At 41.1% G+C, this 24,827-nt stretch overlaps 1 protein-coding gene across 1 annotated transcript in view; it reads right to left on the bottom strand.

The window, feature by feature from the left end:
• LOC122797669 (serpin B6-like) overlaps nt 1-24,827 on the bottom strand; it is a 373,330-nt gene that overhangs the window by 126,676 nt on the left and 221,827 nt on the right. The window contains exon 3 of the mRNA XM_044066210.1: nt 6,540-6,677. Coding sequence (XP_043922145.1) covers nt 6,540-6,677 — 138 coding nt within the window. The remainder of the gene's footprint in view (nt 1-6,539; nt 6,678-24,827) is intronic.

Below are 24,827 nucleotides of genomic sequence, written 5' to 3'. Positions count from 1 at the left end.
AAGTACATGGTTAGGGATTAGATGCTTCAAGTGTAACCAGAGGGGCCACATAGCAGTCAAATGTCCATCGAGGCAAGGTGAGAAACAGAAGGTAAGGAAGCCAGCAAGGGGTGATGATAAACTGCCAGTGGTAAATTGTTTGCAAACAGGGGTGCCAATCTATCACCAAAATTTATATCCTATCTTAGTAGATGGTAAACAGATTACTGCTAAGAGAGACACAGCTTCCAATATAACCATTGTAAGGTATGCAGTGGTTAGAGAAGAGGAGTACTTACTTGGACAGTCCATTCCAGTCAGAGCTTTGGGAGAAACCCCATTCCAAATACCTTGGGAGGGTGGAAGAGGAAGCAAGTAGGTAGGTGTTTTTGAGGATATTCCTGCAGATGTCCTGATAGGGAATGACTTTGATGTTGTAGTACCTTGTGTACATGCGGTGACATGCAGTCAAGCTTGGAGACAGGCACGTAGGTCTGGTAGAGATCTTATACCTGAAGCTGGGACTGGTGTGATGGCTGTTTCAGAGAAGTAACTATCATGTAACAGTAAGCCTGAAAGTGAGACTCAGCTGCCAGTAGGTACTGATATTCCTTGGACACAGTGATTGCAAGGACAGAGGAGAATGATTGTATCCAAACTGATGGCGAGGTACAGCTATCTGAAGTAATTAGGCTTCCTGTGAAAGGGGAGCTTGGAAGAGTAACAAATGTGGAGTTCAGGCAGGCTCAACCTACGGACCCTACATTACAAAGCTTGAGGGATATAGCTAAGAAAACACCTGTGTCTCAAGGAAGAGGGGAATTTGTAAGGTGAAGTAGTACAGCAGTTGGTAGAGCCTAGAGCCTACAGTCTGCCATGTCTAACTATAGTCCCTAATGTTCCTTGTGCAGGTGATATTGAGGCAGAGAAGGAAGATTTGCTATATAGAAAGTGGACTCCTAAGGGAGGGGTGGAAGGTGAAGTAGTACAACAGTTAGTAGAGCCTGCAGCCTACCATTTGCCACTTCTAGCTATAGTCCCTAATATTCTTTTTTCTGGTGATGTTGATGTAGAGAAGGTGGCAAATGCTTTGCTAGAAATGTTCAGCACAGTAGGTTTTCCAAGGAGATGCTGACTGACCAAGGTGCCAACTTCATGTCAGACTTGTTGACTTGTTTTACAGATCACCCCTACTATCCCCAGACTAATGGTCTTGTGGAGAGATTAAACTTTATATTAAAGACTATACTATGGGCATTTGCAGAGCAGTTTAAAAGGGCAGGACTAACCATTAAACCCAGTAAGTGTCAGGTGGCCATGGCAGAGGTCACTTACTTAGACACAGAATGGAGAGTGGTCAGATTAGGCCAGAACCTATCAAAGTGGAAGCTATTTAAGCATGGCCAGTTCCTGTTGCTAAAAAGCAAATGAGAACATTTCTAGGGACTGCAGGGTACTGTGGAAAATGTGTGCCCAGTTGTGGTGCTATGGCTGCACCCAATACTGACCCAACTAGGAAAAATAAACCTGATAAGGTACTGTGGACCACAGATAGTGAACAAGCATTCCAAAAACTTAAGGAGATTTTGGGAGAACCCCCTGTGTTGGCCAGCCCAGATTATAGTGAAGAGTTTGTTGTGCAAGTGGATGCTTTGGATTCTGGGATGGGGGCTGTGCTCAGCCAAGTTGCCTCAGAGAGGAACACCGCAATGAAGTTAATAATGCCTATGCAAATGGATTGCGCAGGAGAGGAGTAGGTTGATATTCCCAGACAGACCCATTTTTCTCAAGCGTTGTTTTCAAGGGTTATTTGAAATCCATGCTTGAGTCATGGGGGAGAGAAGTATAAAGAAATTAGATTCTGTCATCTGTGCTATCATGTCTTGCTGAAGTTCTGTATATAATTTCAGATTAACATATGTATTATTATGCCAGCATGACTAACTATGATATTGTAAACAAGTTCTTGCATATTGATTTATGATCTGCTTGAACAGAATGTTTTAAAGACTTGAATGGTGTCCTTTTACATTTCTAACTGTGCATGTTTGTGAAGAGAAATTCTAAAGAAAAACTGTCTCAGATTCAGCTGATCAGCAGATGATGTCATTGGAATGTTGGCAGCTGCTATGTGTTACTGTCAGAAGCTGAAAGACAGGAAGGAACTTTTAGAAAACAGCTGTTGTTGAAGTTAAAAATATGAAATGAAAATTAGAACTGGAACAGCTGACAGTTGTCGGGTGATCACAGTTGAATTGTGCACTGGATTCCCAAAAAGGACTCACAAGAACTGTAAGCATGCCTTTGCTCTGTTGTAGTAATTTTGTTTAGATCAGGGACAGTGTTCTTTAGTTATAATTTCCTAACTAATCAACTAAATCAGTTAAGAGTTTTTCCGAATGTTGGATCTCTATCCTACAGTACTGATTTCATTTTCCTGGTGATTGACTTCTGTTTGTTTATTGGGAATTACTGTTTTATATCTTTAATCATTTTGCTCGATATTAAATATTTTTTAATAGCTTACATTGTGTATGGACAATCATTTTTTTTTCCTTTAGTGATTTGAGAGCGCTTAAACTTGCCTTGATAACTTCCCAGGCCACTCGGAAAGCCTGTCTGCTTAGGTCATTTGCTACTATTTGCTTTATTATTTAATTTTCATAATTGGACACCCTTTTAGAAGGGCATGAATACACTCTGATTGGTGGCAGCATTAACATATTATTTTGGGGAAGGGACACAGCTGAAAATCTGTGTCAGGCTTTCCCTAAAGTGCTTGGATGTGTGAGATTTAGTGTATCAGTGGTCTTAAACTGGGATGCACTGCTCTGGAGTGTGTAATAAGGACTTACATTAGAGGTGGACAGAAGTATACAGTCCAATCCCAGGGGATAGAGCACATTCCTGTTGTGCTCTTGGGGAGAAATTGTGAAATATTACTCCTGTTTAAGTGACAGTCTCACACTGGAGTCCTTAGTGAGGACTGAAGCTCCTTAGTTTCTGACCCAGGATAGTAGGATATGACATTTTAATTGGTGGTAGTCTGGTGGGGTCTGGATGTCACATTAATTGGTGTCAGTCTGGAGGATATTAACTGGACATCACAAAATGATACAACAAATGATCTGTTAAATAAGGCTGCCTGGCTGATGGTACAACCAGAAATAGTGCAGACAAATACAAACCATCTTGTAACAGTACAAATCTAAAATCTGTCAGGGTACATCTGGATTTACTTCAGATTTTTAGTTCTGGGACATCATAACGTCCTCTTCTCAGCAGTCCACAGGTGTTCTGCAAAATGAAGCAAGTGTGTCTTCATAGCCACATCATCCCATCGTTCTTCTACTGAAGATCACAGACAGCTGTATGACCAGATTCGGTTACAAGTCAAAGTATTCAAATATTACAGATCACATGTGACTTCTGCTAAAATCTAGCCTGCATATGAAAAGTATAGGTTCCCTCAACTTCTAAGCTTAGTTATCCTGCACATGAATGGTGTGATCACAGGGAGGTGCAGAAAGCAGTTCAGCTGGCCTGAACAACTGCAGGAGAGAAATAACTCTGTTGCCCAAGGTACAGAACACCACTCCCAAAAAAGAAGAGACTATATTTTTTGGACAGACCCTCATGCTCAGATCTTTCTCCTGCTACTCCCCTAAACCCAGCCACCCTTGGAGGGCACAGCTTATGGTTTAGGTTGTTGTCATTGGGAGACATAGGTCAAGTGTCCGGAATGCTGCTGTCATCTGCAGGGACTGTTTTTTTTTGTTTGTTTGTTTATTATGCAACACAGTGTCCCACCCCTGCATTTCTAGTGTACGTGCTAAGGCTGGCTGGACCATGTGCATCCACCCTCCTACCAGAGCCCAAGGGTCATGTACACTATGCTGCCTACCCTGATCACCAACCTGACATATATACCACTCAGAGCTCCAGTCTCTACCAGAGTTCACTAAAGAGATGTTCTGTCCCTGGACAGGAATGCCCCATCCGCTTTGCAATGCCATCAGCCACCAGAACCATTAATAAAACTCTAATTTCCTGGTCATAGTTGGGGCTTTATCCCTCCACTTCACTGATCTAGCTGAAAATGTATAGTTTTAGTTCCCAGTGGAGGTTTAAGGCAAGACTTGACTACATTTTTTTTTTTTATGGTAACCTATTTAAAGAACATAAAATAATGTGATGAAGCATACCCATTTGATAAGTCAGATCTTTGGATTTGTCAATGAGAATGGATAAAGCTGCTAGAGGAGGGAATGTAAACCATTTTGTTTTGATGGACAAGCAAGTGAAGGAAAAGGTGGCCGAATAGACTGAGGAAGTCTGAGGCACTGAGAATTCTAAACTGAGCCTAATGGTCAAGTTGGATGGGGGTTAATGTTTCTTCTGCAGTGAAACATTCACTGGAGAAAAGATGAATGTGTAAACATAGAAAAGGAGAGAGAATGTAATACAAGGTTAACTCAGCTTAGGCAGGGATAAGACAATTGACAAGTTGGTTGAGGAACAAAAATAAAAGAAAGTAGTGTGAGAAGTACAAAAAATATAATATAAAATATGTGGAACTCAGAGCAGTATTTGAAGCAGATAGGGTACCAAAAATAAAGTTGGTTAAAAGGGGGAATGGAGGTTTACTGAGAACATTGACAGAAGCAGTGCTGATAGTTTCAAATAGGTTATAGTTGTTACACTAAAATAACACATTTTACTAATTCCCATTGTGGTGAAAGCCTATGCGTATGACAGTAAAATTGCTTAGTATAAGATGGTGTATGAATGAGTACCAGATTTGTGAATGTCCGTGTGTGCACACACACTCGAGTGTGACGCCAGCTAAAAGTAGTATGTGTATAAGTCTGAATGGAATATTTCATCCACAATTAAAGTGTGTGTGTGTGTGTGTGTGTGTGTGTGTGTGTGTGTGTGTGTGTGTGTGTGTGTGTGTGTGTGTGTGTGTGTGAAGATATGAGCATGACAAGCCAACAGAAGTACGTGTGTTTGAATGGAAAAGTAATAGATTTGTGAATGCTTGGGGGGGGGGTTAAGGGATTAAGAGACAACACAAAAGTTGCAGATGGGCAATAGAAATGGGAGAAACTAAGGGTAGGTGAAGAGAAAATATGAAAAATATGAAAAAGGGAATGTGCCATATGCTGGACTAAGAAAGTTACAGGGAAGAAATGCATTAGGAGCTTTTTGTATCGGTTTTGTAATGAACAGAATAACACAAGTGGCTCTTATGTTAATATATAAGGACTACAAGGGGGTTTGGTGTGGGATATTCACTATCTTGCATGTAGGTCCAAGGAAATAGTTTTATGATTAAAAGCTTTAGTGAGGTTTAGGTGGACTAAGGTTTTTGGGTATGTCACTGTTTACATCTGTGTGGGCATTGTGTACATTTGTATTTTATTTTTTAGTGAGTGACAAACATTGCAAAGAGGAGTGTTATTAGCTTTGATGAAGTGCTTAGAGTTGGAATGGCATGCCAAGGCTGTAGTTATTTATAGATTATGATCTTAAACAGTAGTTAAGTATCTATACGGTGCACCAGATGTGTGTTTTTATCACACTCTTCTCTGTTCAGCTTTCAACCTAATTATTATTAATGGAGTTTAAGAAGTTTGGCTGCTTTCTTTTAATGTGCAGTGCTTATAACACTATAAAAAGATTCCTTGTTGAGTCTGTCTTGAAAAAAGTACACAATATGATTTAAAAAACAAATTATATAAAATTATTAGGTGTTAACTATTGTTTTCTTCAGTTGCTATGTTTTTGTCATCTATCTTCTTCAGATTTCCAGAGTGCTTGCTGCAACCCAGCAATACCAATTGGTCAAAAGTGTACAAATTATTAAATTACAACTGCTTTATTTAAAACTAAAATGGGAATGAAACTGTAATAATACTAAAAGCGCACCTAAAAACATGCTGGCTATGACCTTGCAACTTCCACTCTAATATCACCCACCCCATCCAACCACTACCTTTCTTTCCACTCCACTAACTACCTTGATTATAGCAAGCTCAGATGCTCATAAGCCTAGTACTTATTATACAGCAGGAACTTCTTATTGTAACATTTGTTAATGTCTGTTATGTATTTCACAGATAAAGATTCTACTTGTCTACTGATGTACTATGCTCTTCATCTGTAAATATGTTGTAAGTAATTGCTATGTAAATTGTTAATCGCTATGTAATCCAATGTAACTACTGTCTGTTTATTTTAACTGTGGAGCTTTTCTCCCCGGGCATCCGCTGAAAATGGACCTACGTCCAGTCGGACACTCCCGGTTAACAAATATAAATAAATAATAGCTATGAACTAACAGTAGCCTAGCCCCTATAAAAAAGTACAAGTGCTACATTAACTAGATGGGCTGCAAACCTAGAAAGAACCAGCTTGATAATACATGCTAAAAAGTCACTGTACCCCAATTATTACAACAAAACAGATATTGGAAATTTTTATATCATTATCAGTAAAAGGAAAAAAAGACTCAAGGGACCATTAAAAAAGAAGTTAGTAGTTTCCGACTGACTTACTTGCAAGAAGTTGTACATCTGTTCTCCAAAAAGGCGATTGGCCATCTTCAGAGTGCCAACAGCAGATGGGTTATTTATTGCTGTGATAAGTTCCTGGTATTGGGAATGAACATCCTTGCATTTGTCAAGCTGCAGAGCCTGCAAGAATCAGGAAGCTAAATTACTCATCCAAGTCAGAATAACAAGGATTCATTGAAATATCTCCAGAATGCAAACTATAAATGAAGAGCTTGTTTCAGCAACAGACACCGAGTTTAAAGAATAGTTGAGCTTAGCAATCCCAATAAAAAGCAGTACCATACCCAAGTAATTTTAATAACACCACTTGTTAGCTACAGACAGATATGACAGATTCTCAATACAAAGTCCAAAAAACAGGTGTGGAACAGCTAGACGTACTGGTGAACCAACACAAAATTAAGTCCAGTAACAAAAAGGCACAACACGACCATCCATATAAAACGGGGTTTATTACACCAAGCTTTCGAGCTGAAACTTTTTTTCAAAAATCATTGTTTAGGGACAACCATATTAAAAACAGAGATTTCCTTATGAATAATTTGTATACTTTTCATCTAGTTTTACTATTAAAAAAATACATAGTTATTAGTTTATTTTTTACATTGTTTTATCGTAGAGGGCTAAATTTACATAGTCAAACAAAACTGACAAGCAAGTATGACCACTGATATCATGGGAGTCCATCCCATGGCTGGTTAATGTTATCAGAATATTCAAAAGAATTAAAACCACCAACATCATACTCAGAAGAATTAAAATCACCAGAAAAAATAAATAAATTTGAACGATCGACCAAAATAAACTTTTAAAACAAGACTAAGTAGTACACTCAAACATTTCAATGCAGAAACTTGTTTGCTTCCACTTTTAAAGTTCTGTTAGCCCTTGGCTAGATCATCAGCAGTATTTTAAGCTGAAATACCCTCTTGGGTGGACTATGGTGATGACGTTGTTGATGATGATTGTGGGGATCTTTTCTCTGCTCCATTCCAACTTAGGTTCTTTGCTGCATCACACTTTTTTGCTCCATACCTGAAAAGGGTTGATCCAGTTCTTTTTCCAGGAATACCTGGGGCTTTCCCTACTTTGTCTAAATGAAGTGCCTATACCTGGAATTTCAAGAGTCAATGCAATATTTAGTCAAGCAAATAAAATTCCCCTAAAAACCATACACAGTACTCCAACATGTACATCCACCACCAGAAACCGCATTTTCTCCTTTTCTTTGCAGATAAGATATATGCTAGAAATGGCCCAAACAGCCAAACATCACATTTGTGGATCACCACAAGGTTTATTACTACTACTCAATGGTTTTCACTTATCCTACCAGGATTCTAATATGCTCTTTAGGCTCCTTCCAAATAGTTCCAAATTTTGCACACCACATCTATCCTGCACCAAGGTTTTGCTTCCATCTCTTCTGATAGTCTGTCTAATGTTTAAATAATTCTCCTTTTTTTAAGTGTTAAACATCTATACACTGCTCACCTCTGTGGATTATTTGTTCATCTGTGTTATGTATGTTTGCATTCCTCTCACCCAAGTCACTAATATATTTCACAATATATCCTAAGCCAAATGTGCCCAAACTATCATTTTGGTTATTTTCTTATGAATGGTCACCTCTGTGGTCTTGGTCAGCCACAGCAGTGTCTCTGAAAATTTTGAGCCTTGCTTTGTGTACTACAGCATGTGGTGTATACACTGCCACAATTTATTTTCCATCTTACTTGCCCATATTTAATTTGACTGTTTTAATATATTCTACTCAAACTTGCACTAATGTCTGTCCAATTTTCCCATAGATGACATCACTGCAGAAAGAATGTGTGGATGAATCCATAGGTTTTAATAGAAAAACCTTTGCCCATGCACAGGGTTGTGTCCTTTAAAACCTGTAGGTACATCTCCTACCAGTCTCTGTGCTGATGTCACAGAAGGATAAAGTCAGTTTTGTGGGAGTTTCTTAAAAAAAAAAAAAAATTACAAAGCATTTGATCAAACACATGCACACAAACCCCACACACACACACACACACACACAAAACAAGCAGTGGAAAAGTGCACTGGAGCACTCCAGTCATCAGATGACCAGATGCCCATCACAACTCTCCATCAGTACAGGATGAATCTTATTTAGGTGTGGCAAGCATTGTTTATAGCAAGAGGCAGCAGTGTTCATTCACCACCTGATCTTAGTACTAAACACCTCTTGTAAAGGCTGCCATCAGCATTAACATATTAATTGGTGTCAGCTGTGTAAACTGTAAAGCTTTACCTTGTAAAATGAATAAAAAAACTGCATTTCTTTAACATATGCTTGTGAAAGAAGAGCACAATATTTAAAAACAGATGAAATGCTCTACAAAGATATATGGAAATATGCAGCAGTAGAGAAGGGTCTATATCAGAACATCGACGTATTAAAACTTCGAATGTTCTGATATCGAACACTATTCAGCGAACGCTAAGAATAGCAAAGCTGCAGAACAGTGAATTCTTTTCTTGGGAAAGAATTTGTTTGGCCGTTTCTGTGCCTTCGCTATTCTTAGCGCTGTGGTGGAAAGTTACGGGTTGGGTGAAAGTAAGTGTGCTATTGTTTGTATGTTAGGGTTAGGGGTGGTTTAAGTGAGTTAGGGTTAGGGAGTGGGTCAGGTGAGTGTGCGATAGTGACGGACCTTAGGGTTAGGGCTTGGGTTAAGGTAAGTGGGTAGATAGTAGTGTATGTTTAGTTTAGTGTAGCGTTAGATGTAGGAATTTAAGTGTATGTGTGTGGTTGCTGTTTGTTTGATGTGCTTGTGTTGTGTATATGTGTTTCAGAGCAGCGAATTTTTTCCATGGGAAAAAATTTGCTGTTCTGAATGTTCGCCATTTTCATGTTTAGATGTTTTGGGGCTGATGAAATACCGTTTCGCTATTTTCATCTTTCGATAACGTGATATAAACGCTTACAGAATGGAAAGGAAAATGTCACAATTATTAAAACTGTTCTGCTCTAACTGCATACATTAATTCCTTCACGTAACCATCCAACAGACTAGTAACACATTCATTCATATAGTGCCAGTATATGTAAAAACACACTTTATCCATATGCAGCCAACTGGCATTCTGTCATTCATAAAATACACACCTCACATTCACTTATACTGCATCCGTGTAGTGAATTTAGTACATTGTGTAGGACATACATCCATTCTGCATCTATGTTGTTAGGTATTTCAGTAATGATCTGCACAAATTAACTAACTAGTAGGCTCTTACTGAAACACACTGGTTTCAGACAATAAACAGTACCATACTAAATCTGGAGGCTTTCAGCATACCATTTTAGTTAACTGTGATTTACTACATTATTCGCTTTAGGTATTTTTGTCACAGCAACTGTTTTCCAATGAATTCAGACATGCAAAGGACCAGCACTGCATAAAAATAACCACATTTGTTCAAACAAAGACCATATAATGAGTGTAAGCGTTTTCACTTAGTACCACTAACCTTAATCAGACATAAAATGCTCTCACAAGCTCCCCTTTTTAAAAAAACACCTTGTCCAATCATATCCTAAAAATCATTAATTGGTAATTACTCAAATTAAAAAGTCAAGTGTGTTAAAAACATCAATACAGTCCTGCAGGTTCTATCATGCTACATTGAACCTTAAACATCAAAATCTCATTGAATATATAACAGTGAATTTTATGATACTGTCAGTCATTATAAAAAATCAGCATGTTAAAAAATTATAAAAAACTTAAAACAGTTAAAAGCAGCATATGTCAAAATGTAATATGCAAGTACTAAATGCAAACCTTAAGACTTCCTCATTTAAACATACTGCATTACATCTCATATCAATATGCATATCCCAAACTTTATAAGCATAAATAAAAAATCAGTATGTTAACTTCATACATTCCTCATTTGCTGTTATTAAAAACTTTCTAAATGTTGGCGTTGAATCATAAATGCATTCGCAAATCTCCTGAATCAGATTACTGTCTGTTATATGAATCCTGATGAATATAACACCATCATATTTAAAAAGAAAGACTGAATTCCTTGAGAAATATCTGTAAAGAATCTAATCACACTCTATGCAGACATAATCTAGTTATACAACCTTAAGCCATATACCATTATGAACTCGCCATGTTTCCAAGGCCCATGGATTCCTCTTTATTGCCATATCTTGCGAGAAAGCCTATTTGAGAAAATGCTACTACCTGTTGCTGTAGCAACAGAAAACTAGATAGTTCAATGTACGACTAACTAAAGAAATCAAGATACAATGTTCATACTATCAAACAAGCTTTACTAAATGAACAAGCACACTCTTAAAAAAAACTATAACACTATATGGACATAAATAAATAGATCTCGGTATGAAGCTGAACTAAACTCTCCTTCTAAAATAATAAAATTCGTTGTGGAAATGAGCACACTGCCACAAAGCTAACAAAACCATAGTACATGTGACCACAACAAATGTATTATTAACCTAAACTAGCATAAAAAAAGTAATAAACAACATATATAAAAGAAAAAACAATATTATGAGAACAAAAGTAATAAAAATTGAAAATATAAAATAAAAATGTAAAATATGAAAAATAATAATCAACAAAACCTCAACTATATACAGTTAACTTCCTATCTCTCAAAATGGTTTAAATGTCAGAGCATCATTGAGGCCATATATCTTATCCACTTGTAAATTAGCTATCCATTTTTGTTCAAGTTTTTCCAAGGCATTCCTGTTGTTACCTAACCTCACAGAAACAGGCAAAATTTGGAATGTCATAAATGAAAAATCATGAGCACTATTTTCTTCTATAATCCCCTGGATTTACTAATCTTCCATGCAGGACTAGCTTAGTGCGCCATGCATAATAATGAGGCATGCTGCCTGAGCTCCTAATCTTACATAGACCGTGTAAGAGTGCAGGGGGTGTGTCTGAGAGCAGAGCTCTCAGAATATACATGCTCCCGCAATGCAGAACAGCAGAAAGGGTAAGAAGCGAAACCATTCATAGGTGTCTACATATTCCCACCAACAGTCCCCCATGTGTACAACAGCAATAGTATATATAAATAAAATGAAGAAACCCTTTTATTTTTTTTTTTTATAAATCCAATGAAAGCTAACTGTAGGTGCACTGGTGTGCCCATCGCTTAGCTACGGTTAATGCAGCTTAAATGGCTGAAGAGGATAACATGGAAGATATATGCAAATGAAGCAGCATAGCAATAGTGTAGTGGGCACAGCATTCACCTTACGAGTAGGCAGTCCCGGTTTGAGTCCCACTGCCGCACATTCCATTTTCCATGGCAAAGCACATTATGAGTAATATTTATGTTGCATAACCCACTAAATAACATATTTTTATGAACTGGAGTACTGCAGCAAATGCACATGTGAGGTGTCAGTGTCATAATGAATAAGGCACTAGTAAGCAGGTTTTAAGCACAAATAATTAGTAGTAAGCATATTTAAGCACTATTAAGTGGACTTACGCCTGTGTGCGTGGCAGTAAGCCATGCCTATACTGGTTAAGCAATTCTAAAGCTAACCCTATGTAAGCAGATGTAACGGCAGGTTAGCAGTGCTTACCATCGCGCAAACCCACTTACAACTGCTCAAAAGTGCCTTAATCACTCTGTAGCCAACAGCCCTTGTTCTGCCCATCGACAAAATAAACAGCCATGCAGGTCTCAACCCAGGATCCTATGCACCATAGTCACAGTAGTTAACTACCAAGCCATCACAAAAGTACAAAAGAATGAGGTAGCAGCAAACAAGTCCTCACCATCGTATAACCAAACTGAACCTGTGAAAGGAATCAATATAGAGACATATGTGCCATAACCCACTACATAACATAAATATGTGAACTGAAGTACAGCAGTAAGCCCAGAAGTGAGGTGTAATTGAGTGTTGAAGTCCCCAATAAAACACAAGGACCCCACAGAGTGTACGTACACATTAATCATGGATACCAGGCATACATATAAGGTGTAATGATTAATAACTCAATGCCAAAAAGGCATTATAATGCAAAGTCTAATGTAAGCAATGATAAGCATTGCACAGGCCAGCTTAGGAAGTGTGAGCAATTTGTAGACCAGCTAACTCATTGTGCCCAGTGGTATACCCCTTTAAACACTGCCAACCCTAGGTAAGCAGGTTTGGCCATAGCTTAGCCTTTTCAAAACTGGCCAATCATGGAAAAGTGTGGGAAATCAGCCCTACTTAAACCCAAGAGGCAGGAATACATCTCATAACTGGTTGTAGCTTCCCCTTGCAGGCACTATGGCAGTAAGGGGAGAAGGTGTGCTTCCAGGCGCAGCGCTGGTACATCCAAGAGTCCAAGGTCATGGCAGGACTCCTAGTTAAAGACCATGCTCAGAGACTGCTGCAGGGCCAGTACCAGAGCTCCCAATATAAGGCAGAGGCCTGGGACCATCTCGACCGTGACCTCACCAGTGCCACTGGCATACCACGAACTGGTGAGCAGGTCAGGCACCACTATGCCGACCTGAAGCGGTGTAAGGGGGACCTCTTGGAGGAGTGTCTCCAAGAGGCTAGAGCGTTAGGGGATGTTCCAGCCGTGTTTAAGTATCATGTGAGTATGTGTGTAATAATTGCCAGCTCAGGTATATCATGGAAAGGTATGGCTAAATATTCCTCTTATGTCCCCCACAGCTGTAATGGTGGGGGCCACGAACCAGGAGGCCCACCTCAGTCACCTGGCTAGTTTGCGATGCGAGGCAGGTCAGTAATACTCATGCATTTACTGTCATAGGAAATAAAAATAAAAGTAGTAGTAAATTAATTGCTTGTATAAAACCTGTATTGTTCAAAGCAACTACTGGATACACTAGAGAATATGGCAGGAAGAGTCTCATATTGTTTGTAAGTCAATAAAAGTGTAATAGCCTGACAAAACAGGTTTAACTGCTGGACTGCATGTGTATATCCTGGTATCATACAGTAATGTAGATATGCAATCATGTAATAGTACTGTAGTATTAAGCACTGTTACCCACACTGTGCACCTGAAATTGAATGTGCAGAAATGCCTGTATATGACAGGTGTAATCCCCAGATGCCATTTAGTACAACTGAGAGACACATAGACAGTAAACAGGGAAAATGCAGACAACAAAAACTGAATAGCACATGCAATTGAGATGTGAACTGTTTTTTTTTAGCACACACAGCCACAGTTCGAATCCTGCTAGTGGTAGTAGTCTGCATACATATTCATACCCCACAACTGTACAGATATGTCCATAATGTCAATTAAAGTGGCCCATATCTGTTGCCTATCAACCTGACCCCCTGGGAAATCAGTGGGATGATCCCAGACATATAGGCAGCAAACAGTAAATAGAACTGATTGACACACAGCTATGAGAACAAAGCTGGCACACATGCAATTTCCCAATACCTGATGTGACTAACAAGCCACATATGTCCCATTTACACCCCAACTTGTCAAGCTGTGGTCAGAGTATGTACAGTAACAGTGTGCGATGTATGTGCATAATAGTAATATGGGATCTGGTACTGTGTGTGTGAAAATTCAGGTAGTGCTAATAAACATTCCTCCCACAGGTGCTTCAGATACTAACACTGTGCCCAGAAATACAGGAATTATATGCAGTGTCTCTGAATAATGAGGTATTACACATCACTGTCACCCACACAGTCCTACAACATATAACAACCTAAGAAATCTGTATATGAGTGTTGTAATACAAGGTCAGAATGCAAAAGCACAGGGGATTAATAAGGCAGAAAGCAGATTGGAGATATACAGCAATATCTATACAGCAGACACAACTGTGATGGACAGTGTTTAAGTTGTAGCAGACACAGCCATTGTCTGAATCTTGTGAGTGGAATTAGACTGCATACAGATTCATACCCCACAACTGTACAGATGAAGTCAGAATGTCCAGTATATGTGCCCATATCTGCTGCCTGTCCCCCTGGTAAGTCTGTGGGATGATCCCAGATGTTTAGGCAGCAAACAGGGAATACAAGTGATTGTCAAACATCATGAGAACACACCTGTCACTGTAGCAACCCCTGAAACTGTTAGGAGAGTAATACTTCAAGTATGTCCTATCTACACTCCCATGTTGTCAAGCTGTGACCACAGTGTGTACAGTAACAGAGTGAGATATATGTGCATAATACTAATGTGTAATCCGGAACTTTGTGTGGCAACAGTCAGGTAATGCTAACAAACATTGCTCCTACAGGTATGTTGGATATGAACACTGTGCTGAGAAATACCTGTACTGGTACTGTTCACTCTGGTTTTGTAGGGAATTGTAGGTGTTGCAGTTTCTCTGAATAATAAAGTCTCACTGGTCACTGTCACCCACACTGTGCTACATAATATAACTGTGTAGGAAAGCATGTACATGTGTCTGTCAGGTCACTAAAGGTGGAAGAGGGCGATATTCTAGATATGTCCCGGCACACTAGCATGTGGTCAACACATGGCCAGAGTCTGTGTGGAAAGAGTTGGATAGCTATGTGCAAAATAACAACCTGGAATCCAGGTGTATGTGTAGAAACAGTTAGCTATTGTTAAGAAACATTCCCTCCACAGGTATACCAGGCAAGAGGTGTATACTGCAGGTAAAACTGGTTCATGTGTAATGATGACAGCCATATCACTGTCCAAACTAAGGCTATAGGGTAGTGTAGTAAGACTTGTTAGGTACAGATAACATCACTGACTAGGAAAGTAATGTGGACTACTAAACTAGTTGTTAATTGACATCACCCCCCCCCACCATATCTCCAACAATAATCAATATACCCACCCCAACTGGTATGTAATGACTCTGATAATGTCCAATTGTTTGATAAATATTTTCATGGTTCCCATGCATGTGCTATATTGAATTATTCCAACATTGGTGGCATGGTGCCATCAATGTACCTGCATGCTGTTCTTATTACCTATGTGGTCCCATATATGCACGTGTTCTATTTGCTATGCAACTGTTCCATATCTGGTGTCTGGGTTAATGAGAATATCTATGCATGCTGTTATTCCTAACCGTGGAATGTGTTGATTATTAATAACCCACAAATGATGATGAAATCTAAACATTATAGCATGCTTGGGAAGGCCGGTCCCAGCGAACCCACCTGTCCCAACTCAGCTGGCCTTGGCACCGGGCACTAGCATGTCTGGGGCCCAACCTGGGACCTCCCTGTCCATTGGTCCTGCACCACCTTTGGGTGGAACTGCCTCAGGGGATGGGGCTCATCCCCCCCCCGGGAGTGAGCTTGGACAGGCACCTGTCACTTGTCGCCAGGTCATGGATGTGGTGTGCAGAGTGACCAACGAGCAGTTTGGTGATGTTTTACACCAGCTTGAGGGTCGCGTGTCCCGATTAGAGAGTCAGCCTGGTTCTGCAACTCAGCCCACGGCACAGCCACCTTTGGGGATGTGAAGGTGCAGTGGTGACTGCCCATGGGTGGGGACCTCAATCTCACTGCTACCACTAGGGGGCTTGTGGCCTTCCGATATCCCAACACCCCTCCCCATCAAGGTGTTTACCCCTCCATGTGTCATATACCGCCCCTGTATGCATCTTGTTTGTCTTGTCTGTTAACCTACCCAACCTACCTCCCCAAATATACCTACTACCCCTTCCCAACATCCCACTCTCACCTGAGAAAAAAAAAAGGGCAATCTGTTCCCACAAAAAAATCTTGCCCCATACATAGCTGTCCATTTTGTACACATGTCCACTGGACACATGTAATCGAGTCTAATTGGCATCACAACTTATTATTGTTATCCTCACTCCTCTCCCAGAGGTTTGAGTGTCCAAATCTACCTCCAAATTCAGTATATATGCACAGCTGTTGCTGTAGAAGAAATGTGCAGCTAACGACCTTCCCTACACCTTTCCTGCACATCCCTAGCTATTTTGCCTAATGTCTTTCCCTCTTTGTGCCCCTTTTTCACCACTTTCCTATCAATCCCTTTTTCTTTTCTTTTAAAGAAATTAGCACAGGGGTAAGCAGCAGTAAGCACTTTTAAGCAGCAGTAATCGGGTTTAAGCCTGTTTGCACGGGGGTAAGCTATGCCTACATAGGTTAAGCAATTTAGAAGCTAACTGAGTATAAGACACTGTAACTGGAAGTTAGCAGAGCTTACCTCTAAGCAAACCCGCTTACGACTGCTTTAAAGTGCCTTAATCACTCTGTATCCAACGGTCCGTGCTCTGCCCAGCAACAAAATAAACAGCCTCTGCAAGGCTCAGTCCAAGGACCCTGCACACCATACACAAAATGATTTACCACTAAGCCGTGCTAGATATACATAACTCTGATGTTTTCGAAAACATATCATCCAGCCCAGTCATGCAACAGTACAGAGAATGTATTCCAATATTTAGATGTATGTGTGTGTCTGTAAATATATTAATATGTAAATAGATACAACATATCTATATATGTAAATATATATATATATATATATATATATATATATATATATATATATATATATATATAAACATATATACATGCAAATGCCTACATCAACATATATATATATATATATATATATATATATATATATATATATATATATATATATATTTATGTCGTTGTATCTTTCAGATTTTCCCAGTTAGGGGTCACCACAGTAGAACTCTGGTCCGCTAATGATTGGCAGCAGATTTTTACGTACCGAGTTGCCAGCCCTGACGTACAACCTTCAACAAAGGTACGCCCATTCACTCATGTCTCCACACAGAAGACGCTTTAGCTGAGAATCGAACAGGACAACGTCTTAATGTGAGGCGACAATGCTACCGCAGCACCACCACCGCAGTAATTTATATATATATATATATATATATATATATATATATATATATATATAAAAGTATATATAGGCTGGTATTGGTAACATATCATGCAGTACAGTCTGGCTCCCATAGGAAATGTAAAACGTGGAAGCTATCAACATCCCCAGGATACATATACACAGACACATTTATGCAGATAGAGATATACACATATATATATATATACATACATATATATATATATATATATATATATATACATACATATATGTAGATATACATGTGACTACACATACACACGCAGAGATATGTATAGTAAGCTACATATGTAGAAGGCGCACACAATATGGAACAGTCACTATGCCTACATTTAACACCGTAACAACTGGACACTGTATTGGCCACCCATACAAATGCCAATTGTTGCCTGCAACATATACCCACAGAGAGGTCATAGGATAAAACACCACACACAGTTTTGCAGAAATGGAAAACCTTTATTTGTGTACTATTACAGTTTTATATGCCATGTTATATAGCTGTTCAGACACTGACATCTATATAAACAGAGTAATGCAACTGTGAAATAGTTATACTAATACAGTAGTCTGGAAATGTTCACAGCTGTTGCTGTCCAGGCCAAGCCCTTCAAATTGTACAATAGTAAAGACAAACTGGGCCACAGGATACCAAACAATCAACAGTAAGTAATGCAGGTGTATAGCTCAGCAGCCTCTATCTACACTCTAAAAAAATCACTAGGTGGTAAAAACTTCAGTTGACCAAGTGGGATGTAACTGTTCTACAACAAGGCATAATTGACACCATCACAAGCACACTGACAAACAGAACAGTCTGTATGGCAGGATGCAGTAGGCCTGCATTAACCCAATTTATGTAAGTAATGTAAATATAGGTGAAGTGTATGGTACAGTACATCTAGATACCTTAAGACAGGTCACCCCTGATACCCCCACATTTTGTAACAGCCTAGGTTATTTATGGTGCATCCCCCCTAGACTCAATAATGCATGGCCATATACCACTGTTACATACACTGGCCTCTGGAGTGCATAAAGGCACACATGTATTGTGTGTGAAGCCCACACATGTATGGCCCCATCCCCACCGTATGTGTGGGGGATACAACAGCAGTGGACTGATGGCAGCAATGGCAGTGTGATATACTCACAGCCCACTACAGAACAACCCCTGACAGCATGTCATATGTGCAAAGCTTGGTATGTAGATGGAGGACAGAGGCTGGGACACAGGCCCATATATGTGGAAAACTGTTGCTATACGCTAAGCAAGTCACTGGTGTTACAGGATAATCTGCAACATACCCTTAGTCAGGGAATTGAGGTTAGAAACATAAATTGATGTAGCCATGTACTGATAGCACTCAACACACACACTGCCAATGAAATATCTGTCACAGGACCTGTGTGGTGGACAGACAACACATGATAGGCACATCTCTGGCCACCAAGAGGATAGGCCCACAGTTGAGAGTTATGCAGACAGACTGCATTCCAAGATAAACTAGTATGTACACACACACCCTGTAACACCAATACTATACAAAGCATAACACAACTCTACTCACACTCTGTCTGTTGTTCTGGAACCTCCTACAAATATGTAGCTGGCCTGAGTGTGCCGGTTCTCCTGCAAGAGGTATTGCTACCTGCTGTCTGTAACACTGATGCTCACACACAGGAAGGCTGTCCATCACACAGGAAAGGTAAAGGGACCATGCCCACATGATGTAGAGATTTATAGTAGGTGGTTGCCATGACAGTGGTAATTGGAAGTACTACACAGCAAGATGCATGTAGTTAGCAAGTGGAGGACACTAATTGGTACAGAGGCCATAATCTGATCATGTGCATCACCAAGAGAGAGAGAGAGACAGAGACAGAGAGACAGAGACAGAGATACAAACAGAGAGAGAGAGAGACAGACAGAGACAGAGAGACAAAGATCTTCAAACTAAAAGCTGAAGTCACAGGCATTTAGCCAGCTGTCATTCAACAAGACATCACTCCTACAACAGGTATGTGAAGGATATATACATGTAATAGAATCTAGTACCTGGTCCGTCATAATGGGATAGATGATGTGGAATGAGTTATATGTGCCATCAGGTATTGTTGTGATGATGTTCAACTGAACAACTGCTACGGACAATAGTGTCTGTCCCTGTGGGTAGTGGGCCATAGCTGTTAACTGTGCAGGTCAGCACTGACAGACAAGATGTAAGCCATCATAGTCTGTGCTGTGTAATGGGAAGTATGTATATTTTGTGGCCAATAGCTGGTGGTAGAAGTAATGCCATTATGATGGACATGTGGGAGACACGACCCACCACTGGCAGGATACCAAGGTGAATCTGTAATGTAGCATGCTGGATTGCCATAGGTGTGTAATAGGGTTACCTGCAATCAAGTCCTACATATACCCCCTAATGTCAGGCCGTGTCTATATGTGGCACCTGTCTGTGTTGTAGCAAGGCAGAAAAGTGCAGCTGTGCAGGAAGCTGTTGTGAGATTGTGGAGCTGATGTCTGAATGTACCCCACATATAGGTATGCATATGTGTACATATGACACATATATAATATATAAAGATATATATGTATATCAGCATGTATGTCCAGAAATATACAGATACCCATGTGTAGACATATATATGTGCACATATGTACAACATCACATATATCTACACATGTAGATATATACCTATATGCACATCTACATATATACAAACACACACACAAATATATATGTATGTAAAGACATGTCCCCTATATTACTACCACAGTGATGCATGCTATGTGCAAGGTACCAGCACACATAGCAATACACACAGATATCTACAGCTGGCAGTGTGTGCACCATGGATGGGTATGTCACATGTTGGCACCACATTGCCCCCATCTGTGAAGTATAAAATGGGGATATGGGGAAGTATGGCAGGTACACATGTGGAGGTGGTCAGGATTGGTAGATATAGAGGACAATCTACAGGGGTGGTATGTGACACATGTGGTGGGTAAACACCAGGGATGGTGTGTGTGGTCTGTGATATGGATGCCCCATGGGCCCCAATATGGGCACAATGGGAACAAGCCTCCCACCCAATGCTACTCACAACAGCAGTCCACATCCTGAAAGTGCCTGGTCTGGAGACTGAGCAGGAGGAGCATGTTGGCCCTGTGAATGTGTACTGGGTGCCTCAGACTGATGTAGCACATCCCACATGTGTCTGTGGAGCCTGGTATGGAACAGACCCTAGACCTGACCTCAGGGGACAGGAACATGTCTGTGTGTGCCCTGAGGGGGGGCAACATCCCCTACGCAGTTCCACCTGATGGTATTATTGGAACAGTACACAGGGAGGCCCCAGGTTGGGACACACATGTGATGTGGCCAGGTATCATGGGCAGATGGGTGTGTAGAGGTGGTTCTGCTGGCCAATAGAACATATACATGTTATTGTGTCACTGTTATAGAACATTTGTTGGTAGTAATAGTCTACACAGTCCTGGTACATGTCCAACAGCATGCACAGATATCCCCAATAACACATACCATCAGATGTGCAGCAATTTCAGAGCAGCCATACCACTGGCATATATGGAACCATAGTGGCCCTGACAATGGCATGCAGGTGAATAGTCTGTAACAGGCCAGCAATGATAATGTCCACACAGGGGACATGGTTACAATAGAATGAGGAAACTAGTACAGAAAAGAGTAAAATCCCAAGAAAGGAAGACATCCCTGATCAGTATCAGCAAGAAACTACTTTCCCTCATAAAATAATCCAAGGCTAGCTTCGAAAGAAAAATTGCCATGGACTCCAAAGATAACCACAAGGCATTCTTTAGCTATGTCAAGAATCTAAGTGGCAATTCTCAGATCTGCTCAGAGTTAGTGCAGAATGGCACAAAATACACTGAACCGACTGATATAGCCAACATCCTGGCAGACAGGTTCAGTGCAAACTTCACCCCCCCACCCCCAAAAGGGCCCATAACTATACCAGAAGAATGTAGTGCCCCTGAAATCACAGACATTCAGGTTGTAACAGCCCTTTCCAAAGCCAAAAACACAGCATTAATGGGACCAGACAGTGTCCCAGGCTGCATCCTACACGAGCTCAAAGATGAACTAACCCCTCACCTAAACACACTGTTTAAACTCAGCCTCTCCACAGGCTATGTGCCCACAGAGTTGCGCACAGCAATGGTTATTCTGCTCCACAAAGGTGGAGCCACAACGGACCCCAGGAACTATCACCCTATAAGCCTGACTAGCTTGGTCTGCAAAGCTATGGAGTGCATCATCATGGATCTCATTAACAGAGACATAGGAAACCTCCAAACACTGGACGCTACCCAGTTCAGCTTTGTTAAGGGCAGATCATGTCTCATAAACCTGGTGGACTTTTTTGAGACAGTTACCAAGACTATAGACTAGAGAAAGGTGGTCCGCACAGCCAACCTAGACCTCGCAAAGGCCTTCAACACCATTCCCCATTCAGGTATTATAGACAAGCTCACCAGCCTGAACATAAACTCCTACATTACGAGATGGGTTGCCAAGTGGCTCATGAACAGAACCCATATGGTAAGAGTTGCGGGAGCTAGGTCTGACTGTAAACCGGTTACAAGAGCATTCCACAGGGCTCAGTCCTAGGACCCCTCCTGTTCAGCATATACTTCTCAGAGGTACAGGCAATTACAGGAGGACTATGGCCGACCAAGTTTGCAGATGACTGCAAACTAGGGGCTATAATTGACTCTCCTTCTGACACAAACATCCTCCAAAAGGGTCTCACTGAGACAGATACCTGGTGTCAAAACCATGGCCTCAAGCTAAATGCCAAAAAGTGCACAGTCATCCCCTTTGGAAAAAACAAAGTACCCACAAACTACCACATAGGTGGTAGCCCCCTAAATATGGAAGACGTAATAAGGGATCTGGTGACCCAAGTAGAGAGTGACCTCTCCTTTGATAATCACATTGCCAAAGTGGTTAGAAAATCCTTCTATGTAGCCCACCTAATCACAAAAGGGTTTGCATCCAGATCGAAAAAGGGCATTGGGCTGCTCTATGCATCACTCATCAGACCCATCATAGAGTACAATGCCCCATTTGGGATGTACCTTACAAGACACCTGCAACAACTGGAAAGACCACAGAAGTACCTCACCAAGAGGATCACTGGCCTCAAGCGGATGCCCTATGCAGCTCGAATGAAGAAACTCCAGCTGTACTCGGTTGCTTACCACCTACTCAGAGGTGATCTCTGCCTGACGTACAAGGCCATGTCCAACCCAGAATTGATTGACATGCTCCACCTAAAGAAAACCATATCCTCTCAAGCCACATGCTCCAGGGATCTAAACCTCACCACAACAATAAATAGGACATGCTGGAGGGATAGATTCCTGTCCCAGAGACTTCCTATGCTCTGGAACAAGATTCCAATCTACATTAGGCAGAGCTCCTCACTAACCCTCTTCAAGAGAAACCTTGACGAGTGGATGGGAAACAGAAAGTTTACCCCAGGGATAACTTCAATGGCTCTGCTGGACAGAGGTACAGGGAACTAATCTAAGGGGGTGGCGAAAGCCAATACATTCCAGCTAGGCTTATAAATGCCTTCGAGCAGATAGCCTAGTACCTACCTATGAACCTATGAACAATCATATAGCAGAAGGTGTGGTACAATACAATATCTGTCCAACTGGTAGTTAAGCTGTAGCCATGCCTAATGAGTTGTGTATACAGTTTGTTGAAGCTGATATGGTGGGGGGTGACAAAGATGTGTATTATTGGGTTGGGAGGGTGGCCGGAGGTGTAAGAATGATTGCCTTACAAAACACAAGGTCAGAGTTTGAGTCTCAGAAGGGAGATCATTATTGGCTAAAAATGGCTCACAGGGGCAGTTAGCTTAGTATTAATCTATGAACCTACTAATCTATGAATCTATGAACCTATGAACCTACTAATTATGAACTGTGGTAACCTTGCTGTATGAGTTGCTGAGACCTGTTTCCATGCTTATGTCTTTCAGCCAAGATGGCACATGCATGGTTGCCCACCTATTCCAATGCTGAGAATGAAGTGTTGATAGCACACATGATCCAGCACTATCCACTGCTGTTTGGCAGGCAAGCACATGAGCAGCAGGAGTGGACCGCCCTGTGGAATGACCTAGTCCACAGGGTCAATAATGTCGGACTGCACAACTGCAGGTATGAGCAGGTCTGGTATCATTGTACTGACCTGCTTTGCAATGCCCATCAGCGTGCTGCTGCAGTCCGGGAGGATCACCCCGCCATGGGGGGGCCTTCCATCTTACCCCCCCTGACACATGTGGAGGAGCTCATGGCCAGCCTTGTGGCACCTGCCCGTCCAGACAGCCAACAACCACTGGACCCCTTCGTGGAGGTGTCTGTCACCCATACACCAGCCGAGATGCGTGCAGGTAAGGATACAGGGCACATCAGTAGACCACTGTTGTGTAAGCATCCGCGTTGGTACAGGTAGATTATGCATATCTGACATGTCATAGATATATTGTGTTGCTGCATTGTAGTGATAAACAGATGTCCAGATGTGGTAGTATTGTGGGAATGTACAGATGATGTATGGTAATACTGCACCCGCCCTGTAGCACTGACACAGGTGTGGCCACTGACATTGCATCTCTTACTCTCTTATGTAGGTCCCTCCAGGATAATAACAAGGCAGCAGCCTGTAGCTGGTGAGTATGTTTTATGTAGATGCTTGCCACCACACTGGGCATGTAATGGTGATGGTATATTCCATGCACACATCTAACATACCTACCCTAAATGCATGCTGTACATGTGCATGTATTGTTGCTGTGAAATGCATGGTCTCACAGGGGTGACCATGATGGGGTATTGGAAGGGTATGTCAGACACCTGCATGATAACTAACATCCTGTCATTGTGGAATGTGTCTGCAGGGAGTAACATACTAGTGGTAGACATGGCCTACAGTAGTGACATTTTCTGAACAACACCCATATACAGTGCAACACCAGTGTATATACCTGTAGGACAATGGCAACTGCTGCAGAGATGCACTATGGCATAAGGCATTACAGCAGTCCACATTATCAGCTGGGTCTAGGCTGCAAAATATGGTGTTCAGTGTATGGGACTCTGCAAAGTGACTTATTTGTCATGCATCTGCATAAAAGCTGAAGGAGGGGAGTTCTCAGCATGACACACCAGTGCACTGCAGCAGGGATCCTAAGGATGGTAGGACTGGCATTATCTGCATATAGTCAGGTTCAGGACCTGTGGCAGCCGTAACCCTACCTACACAGCAATACTGATGGCAGTGTGTGAACACCATGG

This window comes from Protopterus annectens, chromosome 3.part1, assembly GCF_019279795.1.
Source record: "Protopterus annectens isolate FY-2018-M chromosome 3.part1, PAN1.0, whole genome shotgun sequence".
Lineage (NCBI taxonomy): Eukaryota > Metazoa > Chordata > Ceratodontiformes > Protopteridae > Protopterus > Protopterus annectens.
This window is presented reverse-complemented; position numbering and strand designations above follow the sequence as displayed.